The sequence below is a fragment of the Indicator indicator genome, chromosome 35 (assembly GCF_027791375.1).
Source record: "Indicator indicator isolate 239-I01 chromosome 35, UM_Iind_1.1, whole genome shotgun sequence".
Classification (NCBI taxonomy): Eukaryota; Metazoa; Chordata; class Aves; order Piciformes; family Indicatoridae; genus Indicator; species Indicator indicator.
In genome coordinates this window covers 872287-881383 of record NC_072044.1, presented here as the reverse complement: position 1 = coordinate 881383, position 9097 = coordinate 872287, and the positions used below count along the sequence as shown (strand labels likewise).

The 9097-nt window shown below is 42.3% G+C and overlaps 1 protein-coding gene across 1 annotated transcript; it reads left to right on the top strand.

Moving 5' to 3' along the window:
• The first annotated feature begins 5028 nt into the window (after positions 1 to 5028).
• On the top strand, positions 5029 to 5888 carry TSHB (thyroid stimulating hormone subunit beta). The gene is made up of 2 exons (XM_054395884.1): positions 5029 to 5190; positions 5646 to 5888. Exons 1-2 carry the CDS (start codon positions 5029 to 5031, stop codon positions 5886 to 5888), a joined length of 405 nt encoding a protein of 134 aa, XP_054251859.1.
• Positions 5889 to 9097: the final 3209 nt, after the last annotated feature.

Sequence of the window (9097 nt, the reverse complement as noted above, 5' to 3'; positions counted from 1 at the left end):
CTCTTACAGACTTGCAATAGACAGATTAGCTCTGAAAAATTAGCAGCCACTCTGTTTAAATGCAAAGCCTAGCAGAAACACTCGTTTCTGATGATCAGTGGAACTCTGCAAAAGGATGGGGTTGGAAATAATTCCCCTACCAGAATACAAATCTTTTTAGAACTAAATCTGATTGGCTTTGTCTGGTTTTCATCAGCATAGCTTCTAATTCTCTGATGTTTTTATTTTAAAATGCACAGTGCTATACACAGTGGAAATGAACTCTGCTCTACAAGCTAACCAGTTCATAAGATCACGAAGTCCTCATTGTGTTGTACTGTGAACAGGGGAAGGGTGAGTAGGAATAACATGAGATAACTTCTTCATTGTTCCTCGTTATAGGAACAATGGATAGCAACCATGGTAGGCATTGCTTAGGGGGAGAGAACTCTATTAAATTACTTCTACATATAAGCTGGTATGCACTGAATTTCTCCAGCCCATTACAGAGATTCCTGGGTTACAAACCCAAAAATGTAATGGTTACTAGATTCTGTTTACAGAGATCATGTAAAACACTTGTTGTAGAACATCAACATACTGTCTTTCATGTAATGAAAGTATAAAACAACTGATGTCAGTGAATGGATTGCTTTAATTAAGAGAAAGGTTAAAGATAAATAATTAACAGTGTAAATGGCTGTTGCATAGACAAAGCTGATGTCTATAAAAGCACTTAAAAAATTTCTATCACTGAATAGTCTGCTGGTCAGTAGGGGGGGCAACAAAAGAAATTAATACATAAGCATCAGGCTTTTAACTATGGGGTTTGGCAAATTATGAAAGAAGCCTTGGGTAGTCACAGATTGCCACACTGGATTTTGTTGTCCTGTCAGGCTTTTATCTTGCTGCTCCCAGTAGGCAGTGGAATCTCATTCCCTTTGAGTGTTCGGAGAGGTCAGTAGTGAATGAACTCTCTAGTCACATCCAGAAGGATAATCAAGGAGAAGTTCTTTTACCAGCTTCATAGTCTGTGTAAATTAGAGGAGAGATGTGACTGTGTATATCACTCTGGTGATGTTTAGTGCATCTCTGGCAGATAAGCAGGCTAATGTGATGCCAGCAAAGGAGAGGTTCTGTGTCCATACTGGTGTGGAGCTACCTGAGTATGAGCAGTTGTCACATGAGTCTCACCCAGGCTAATTTATTGTGCTTCCATATAAGTTAATTTTCATTCTTAATACTTGGTCAGATATTTCTGTAATGCACTGCAGTGCCATCAGAGGCTGGGTAAAAGAGCTGCAGTGAATAAATACAGTGTAGAGATTACAATAACTGCTCCCTTCTCTGGAGACTTTCAGGCCCACCTGGGTGCGTTCCTGTGTGACATACTCTAGGTGATCCTGCCCTGGCAGGGGCGTTGGACTAGATGATCTTTCGAGGTCCCTTCCAACCCTTAATGTTCTGTGTTCTGTGTAACAACTCTAAATCTTCACGACATGGGCTCTGGATAGATGGAACTTACAACACTGCATCTGTGTAGTTGCCTTAACAACCAAAATTGTAATGACCTCAAAGAATGAAATCAGGTTTGTGTGGCATAACCTATTTTATGTAACACCATCTTGATGGGCATTAATGACATTCTTATCAGTTAATTCTTTTATTGCTTAAATCCTGTATCAACTTTCTGTTACCTTACCTGATCTGTCAGGGATAGATGTCAGGTGGAGAGTTATCTGGGTCAATGTTCTCTTTTTAAATATTGGAATAGTACTAGCACTTTTCATAATGTTTTGAGATTGCCTCAGTATTCCAAGACTTCTTGTAATCAACATAAGCTGGCTGATTATGTTGATTTAAAAATATTTATTCCATATAGAATTTTTCAATCCTTTTTCTTTCACATGTGCGTGTTTCTTGTTCAGCCACTACCTTGTCAAATGCACAGCTACTTACTGAAGACTTTGCACCAACAGCTTGTCTTCGTCTAGAATTGTCTCTTGGCATTACTGTCAACCTCTGTCAACCTCCAGCTTCCTGTGTGAGGTTTTTACTTTTTCTCACTTCTGACACTTCTGACTGATTGACTGTTTCCCATTTTTCTTATTGCTATAGTTTCTGTTGTTGCCTTCTCTTTTGTCTTCATTATGATAGAGTTTCAAGCTTTGTTATAATTCTTTTTTTCTTCATGACTGATGTTTGCAGACAAGATTTCCCTAAATATTGTTAAATTCTTCATCCTTTTTTACCCTAATCTGAATTTTGTGCCTCATCCAGTTACACCCATTTTTTCTAAAATCAGAGAAATTAGCACTTTGAACCAGCAAAGGATAGATTCTGTCATGTTCTGATCTGTCCTCTGCCTATATTCTTACACGTTATGTTGGGGACACTTTAAACCTGGATGTTGGGTGACTTCCTGTCATGACCAGTGTAACTCCAACTGCCTAAAGTGCCTGTAAATCACTTAAAAGAATCATCAGTTCTTACCTCAGCTGTGCATGCAAGGGTACCACCTATGATACTCTTGCTTTAGGAATGTTCTTTTTTTATTCTTATTTTGGGCAGATTTTGTCCTCTCCAGGAGTCAGTTTTGTGAATTGTTTCACGATCTCCTTTGCAATACTCTAAAGATTTTCTAGGAATGAACAATTATTCTTTTCTGTGCTTAAGGTTTTAAACAGCAACAACATGTATACGTGGTGTATATATGCTTATATATATATATATATATATATAGTGTGTGTGTGTGTACACATCTGAGTGTGTGGATGTATATGTTCCTTAGCCTGTATGTTTAACTGCGTTTAAAATATGTCAGAATAATACAGAGTTAAATATAGTGGCAAAATATCAGTGTTGTGCTTCTGTTGCTAAGTGTAGATGGACAGATGTTACTGAGAGTACAATTAATACTCTGCTCATGTCCTTAAGCCAGAAAGAGTTATATTTAATTCCTGAGAAGTTATATGGAGGAAATTAACCCCGAATTAAAGACCCCATGGAAACGGAAAGCATTTGGCTAGTCTTAATAGAACAAGCACCCTTGTCATGTTCTCCAAAAAAACCCTTGGAAAATGAGCCCAGAACACAAAGCTGTGTGCAGCACTCTAAAACCAGAGCCAAAAGAGGCAATATTATTCATTAATTAGCTAAACATCAATCAGGACTGGCTGAATCACTTCTCCAATAGCCCAAGGTGACCAAGTTTACCAGCTTAAACTCATCATATTTCTTACAGCTATGTGGTTGCCCTCTGTAAGACAGACATCAGAGCAAAGTCCAAATGGCAGTTTGGAGATTAACTGGTAGGGCAGGTGTTAACACAAGTACAGTGAGAAGGCTGGCCAGGCACAGATGAAGCAGTTCAGGACAGTGGCTTAGCTGGCCCTTTTCTAACTTTTGCTCCCCTTAGATATTCCACAAAGCCCTAAATGTGAGTGTTTTACCCTCCTCTGTGGATACCTTGGGTTCACTGGTGTTGGTGCACTATTTTGCTTCTCATTGTGCTATAAGGAGTGATTTCTTAAATGTTTTTTTTCTATATCAATTAGTATATCAAAGAGAATTGCTTTGTAGACCTTTGTTCAGCAGGTTGGAGGCCAGATAACGTCTTGGAGTGTAAGTTAAATCAGGCTCTCCCTAACCCTACTGTAGCACAATTGCTTTGATTTGAGATGTGTTCTTTTGTGTCTACTGCAGCATCTCTCAGTTGTGCCTGCCATTTAACGAGTAAATGGAGTGAACCAGACTTCACTAAACTTTGGCAAAACATTGGTGTAGAATTAGATGTGATTCAGGATGGCTCCATTTCCATGCTGGCCTTCCTGTTGTGCTGTTGCTATCCTATGTAGCTATTGAATTCATCAATAATAACTTTTTTAAAGCAGTGGTTAGTTTAAAAGCCTGAGGAGAAAATGACTGTTAAAATAATTAGATTTCCAGCTCCAGTTTCCAGGATAGGATATTATGGACACATTTGTTCCTATCACATTTGCTTTGTGGTTCAGTATGAATTTTCAATAGATGACTTTGCGATAAGAAAGCAGCAATTCAGATGCAATTATATAAACAGTAAGATCAGCCTGGAATTAGCCTGGAGAGTATAAAGCACACACAGAGCTTGTGCTGGGTCACTGCCTCTCCCAGCTCAAGGCAGGATCACGTTCCTGTAATAGGGAAGAATTCAGCTGACAAAAGGTTGGTCTTTCCAGACTTGCAATGTTGCAGCTATACGGTAAACCAGAGTGTGTAAGGATTGGCTTTTGTGATGGGAAACTGACAGCTGGAAGGGACTAGATGGTGATATCCATGTGTTTGTAGACACTGTCATTTCTAGTTTAGAGGCTATAGGGTAACCCCTGGAATTGTCTCAGAGCTAATCAAAGCTTTGTTCTTGGGAACCCCAGCAGGTCTGAGAAATGGAGTCAGCACAACAGACAGATAAAGTGGGGATTTATTGATTTGAACTCTTTGCTGATGTTCTTTATTGTAATTTACTTTAATCTATTATTTAATTTTTGGCAGTGTTCCCATTTCATCATGCCTGTAAACCAACAGGAGAGTAAAAATTACAGTGGTATGATTAGCTGATTTCCCTGCCCTTGAACATTTTAGAAGATGCTTTCTTTAAAACTTTATTTTAAACCAGTGAGATTATTTTAGCATCTCTGGTTAATTCTAGAGCTCCTGTTCTCTCACATAGATCACATTTTCAAGTCCTTTATCTCCTGTTATTTTTCTGTGTCATCATTTTATCACTCATTAGTGAAAGGTTCCATGTAATATGCTTTAGAGGGGAAAAGATTAATTTGTAATATGTGTTAATGGCCTGTTTACCCTTATTTTCTGTTCAGTGGTGAGTACTGTTTCAATTGAAGGTATGAGATTGGAAAGAAGATGTCAGGCTGTAGATAAAAAAATTAAGATTACTTCTCATCTGTGGCTATTGTAACTGTTCTTGTCAAATTCTGAGAAACAAAGGCTGGAAGGTAAATCTAATTTTATTTAGGATTCATTTGTTTGTTTGATTTCTCCACATCTAGCATGAATCCCTTCCTTGTGATGTCTCTTCTCTTTGGCTTGGTTTTTGGCCAAACAGCATCACTTTGTGCTCCTTCGGAGTATACAATCCATGTGGAGAAAAGGGAATGTGCCTACTGCCTGGCCATCAACACGACCATCTGCGCTGGATTTTGCATGACTCGGGTACAAGGCGTTACTCTGATTTTAGCAGGGGTTTCTGTAATGGCCATCACAGCAAAACAAGTGCCTATACCTACCAGAAACTTGGTAAATGATCCAATGCTAATAATGCTTGTTTCAGAAAAAACAAACTATGGTCATGTTTTAAAGTTATCTGTTTGCAAAGATGTGGATAAGAAGTGACAAACCTCTGGAACTACGGAGTTAATAACATCAGTGGCATGGCAGAGAACTGACTGCTGCTGTCAGAGCCTCCGTGGTCAGTTTGTGGGGTTGGGATGGAACAGGTGAGAAGCAGATTATAGTCATCCTCACTGCATGATCAGAGGTACACTGAAAATAACAGAGCCAATCTAAGTGTAGAGAAGTTTGCTTTCTGAATGTTTGAGAAAACATCAAAGGAAGCTTTCTAACATTCTTGTATACTTCAGTGAAACAATGCGTTTTTTTCTTTGTAGGACAGCAATGGCAAGAAGCTGCTACTCAAAAGTGCTCTGTCCCAGAACGTGTGCACATACAAAGAGATGTTGTATCAAACAGTGCTGATTCCGGGCTGCCCTCATCACACCATCCCTTACTATTCCTACCCTGTCGCTGTGAGCTGCAAGTGTGGTAAATGTAACACTGATTATAGTGACTGTGTTCATGAGAAGGTTAGGACAAACTATTGCACTAAACCACAGAAGCTCTGTAACATGTAAGCTTCCACCAGAATGTGGTTGAAATGTGCATCTCTACCCCCAACTAAACATAAATAAAAGTGTATTTCATAACAGGTTTGCAAATCAGTGTGCACAAAGTTTTATTCTAAAGATTAGTTACACCTCTAAATATGGTAATGAGCCTCCTAAAAAAGTACATGCTAAACATATGTATTACTCGACTCTCCCCAGATCATGCTAAGATGCCACTTTGGGAGAGAGCAGAGTAGAGTTAGGGTATCAAATGCCAGGGGAGGAAAAGACTGAGGATAAATCAGAGACAATTAATGGGTTGTGCTCCTCTTACTCCACCCAAGATGGGGGTGACTCCTTGGTAAGAACTGCACCTTCAATATATCGCTGACGGGTGGCAGCAAGAGGATTGGGCCAGACTCTTTTCAGTCGTGCCCAGTGACAGGACCAAGGATAACAGGCACAAACTGGAACCCAGGAGGTTCCACCTAAGATAAGGAAAAATCTCGTTGGTGTGCAGGTGCTGGAGCCCTAGAAGCAGGCTGCCCATAGAGGTTGTCGAGTCTCCTCTGGAGAGGTTCCAAACCCACCTGGCCATTCTGATGCCGGGCAAGCTGCTGTGGGCGCCCCTGCTTTAGCAGGGGGGGTTGGACTGGATGATACCGAGGTTCCTTCCAACCGCCACCATGCGGGGAGTCTGCGAAAAGCTTGGGGCTCTGACACAGGCTTAGAGCAAACTCTTGCACGCAGCCTTCCCGCGCCTACGAGCTGGCGGGCAGCGCCGCCCAGGCGCCAGGGGGTGTCCCCCGCAGCCGCAGGTCCCGGAGCGCGGGAGGAGCGGCCTGAGGGGCACGTCGGAGCCTTGTGCCCACCCCACGAATCAAACCGCCACCTGCCCGGTCCCGCGCGCTCTGCCGCTCTACATCCTGGGGTTCCTCGGCGCTCTTGCCGCCTCGGGCCGCAGCTCCCCGTTCAGCCGCGCTCCCGCCTATCCGCGCCCACCCGCGCATGCGAAGCCAATGCAGGAGGGGCACTGCCCACCGCCCCGCCCCGCTGGGCGGATCCGCTCCACCGCGCGGGCCCGGAGTGGAGCCGTGGCGATGCGGTAGCGGCCGTGGGCCTGGTTCCTATCCCGCTTCCAGCCTGGGGCCTCCGTTACCTGGCTCTCTCCCGCCCGCAGCCCAGCGCCGGGGACATCACACAGCCGAGGATGACGGGCGAGCCTCGCTCGGGCCTGAGGAGCCGCCGCGGACCAGGGTGTTGCCGCCGCCGCGTGCTTGCCCGCCGCCGCAGCGGGTGCCCGGAGCCGGTGCGCTGGGTGAGCTGAGTCCCGGAGACAGGAGGTGAGGCGAAGGCAGCCCTGCCGCCCTGGGAGGGTCTCTGCTGGGCGGTGGCCAGCGGACGGGAGGGGGCGGAGGAACCTCCTCGGGGCGAAGCGGGAACGGAGACAAGTTCTCTGGTAGTCGTTTATTCGAGGTTATTTTTATTAGAAAGTTGTTCGAAATTCAAGACAGAAAAGCTGATAAAACAGTACTTCAGAACCATTAGACTAAAGGGAGGTGAAAACTGATTTCAGCGATGGATTACGGTTTCTCTTTTTCTCTCAAAGAAAGCCGCCATAGAAGTAATTCTGTTACAGGCTTTGCCAGCTCTGTCCAGAATCAGAATTTACGCTATAGAAACAAATAGGCTGTATTGGAAATTGGTTGTGGTTTGGAGAATCTAGTGGTTAGAGCACCAAGAGAGAGGAAGAAGTTTGAAAAGCTTTATTCATGTACATTTTCCTTGAACGGCAGCTGATGCTGTTAATCAGTAGCCCCCAAAGGCTGCAAAATGTAGCATTCGAAGGCTTAAGATCTTTTTCAGTGCATATGAAATACAGTTTGCTATAAAACTGTCACTTCTAGTATGAAGAAAAGTGAAATATGAACCTTCATTGTAGGGATATTACAGGGCTGTGCTTCATCAGCTCCTGTGCACTCTGCAAGGTATCAAAACTGACTGAGGTTTTCCTGTAACAAATGAAGCTCCTGCTGAAGTCACTTACTTAGAAAAAATAGACAAGGGGAATGTGAATAATGATGCTTAGAGTTGTAATAAGAGTCAACAGCTTACATCTATAGAACAAACTGACAGGATAAGTGTGTGATGTGCTTTCAGAATTCTCACACAGAGGGATTTGATCTTTTGTTGCTTTCCTCTGAAAGAGGCATAAGGAACAAATAAAACAGGTACTGCTGCTGACTTACATGGCAGTTAGTATGTATCTGGTGCATACAAGCACTGGAGCTTGTTAATTAAAACCTGGCATGCAGTGCTGCAGTATGAACTGTATTTGAGGAAGTTTATATATTGGTTTGGATTAGTTGCTTTTGAAAAGCTTTTTTATTGAAGACATACAGTGTAGTGGTTTGGAAATTACTTTGTATTGCTGATAGAGATAAAGGTTTTGCACTTTGAAAAGAAAGAGCAGCAGCACAATAAACTGTGCACACTGTGTAATCAGTTTTGATAACCATAACCCTGCCTGTCATCTGAGCATTTAAGGAATGGAAGTTGGAGTTGCAAACTAGCAATGTTCAAAAAGCAACAGGAAATAGTTCTTACAGCTTTGTCAGGGAATGAACAGTTGTATTTTCTGTCCCTTAGTAAGTTAAACACTTTCAATTACTAAGATGCAGAGAAAATGGCAAATATGTACCTCACAACAGCAGGAGCCACCAGAAGAGACTAGATCTCTGGATTCTGTTAAAGGCAATAATAGATGCACAACATGCTGATTTCCCATTTAACTACACCAATAACTTAAAGAGTAAACCAATAAATGGTATTATTCTGTTCCTGATGTGCAGTGCAGGTATCCCATATACCTAGACAGCAGTAAAACCTAGAGTGTAAGCAGTAGTTACACTCAGAAAAACAAATGCACTGTTCAGAGGAAGAAAAAAAAACACAAATCCAAAACACTTCAGCAAAAAGGAGGCTGTTTGAGGCTGAATTTATAGAAGGATTCTTTTTACCACTTTTTTTTTTCCTAAGGCACTTAGATGGTTTTGTACTTCTGGGGGAGTGAGGGGCTGGGGAAGCAACAGAGGTTTCTGCAAGCTGCCTTTTTTATTCAGTGCATCTCAAAAGCAGGAGTGGGCATCTTCCAACTTAAACAGTAAACAAAGAAGGAAACTCTGATCTGGTCATTACATTCTGGTGCTACAAATTTGAGGAAATAAAAGCAATTA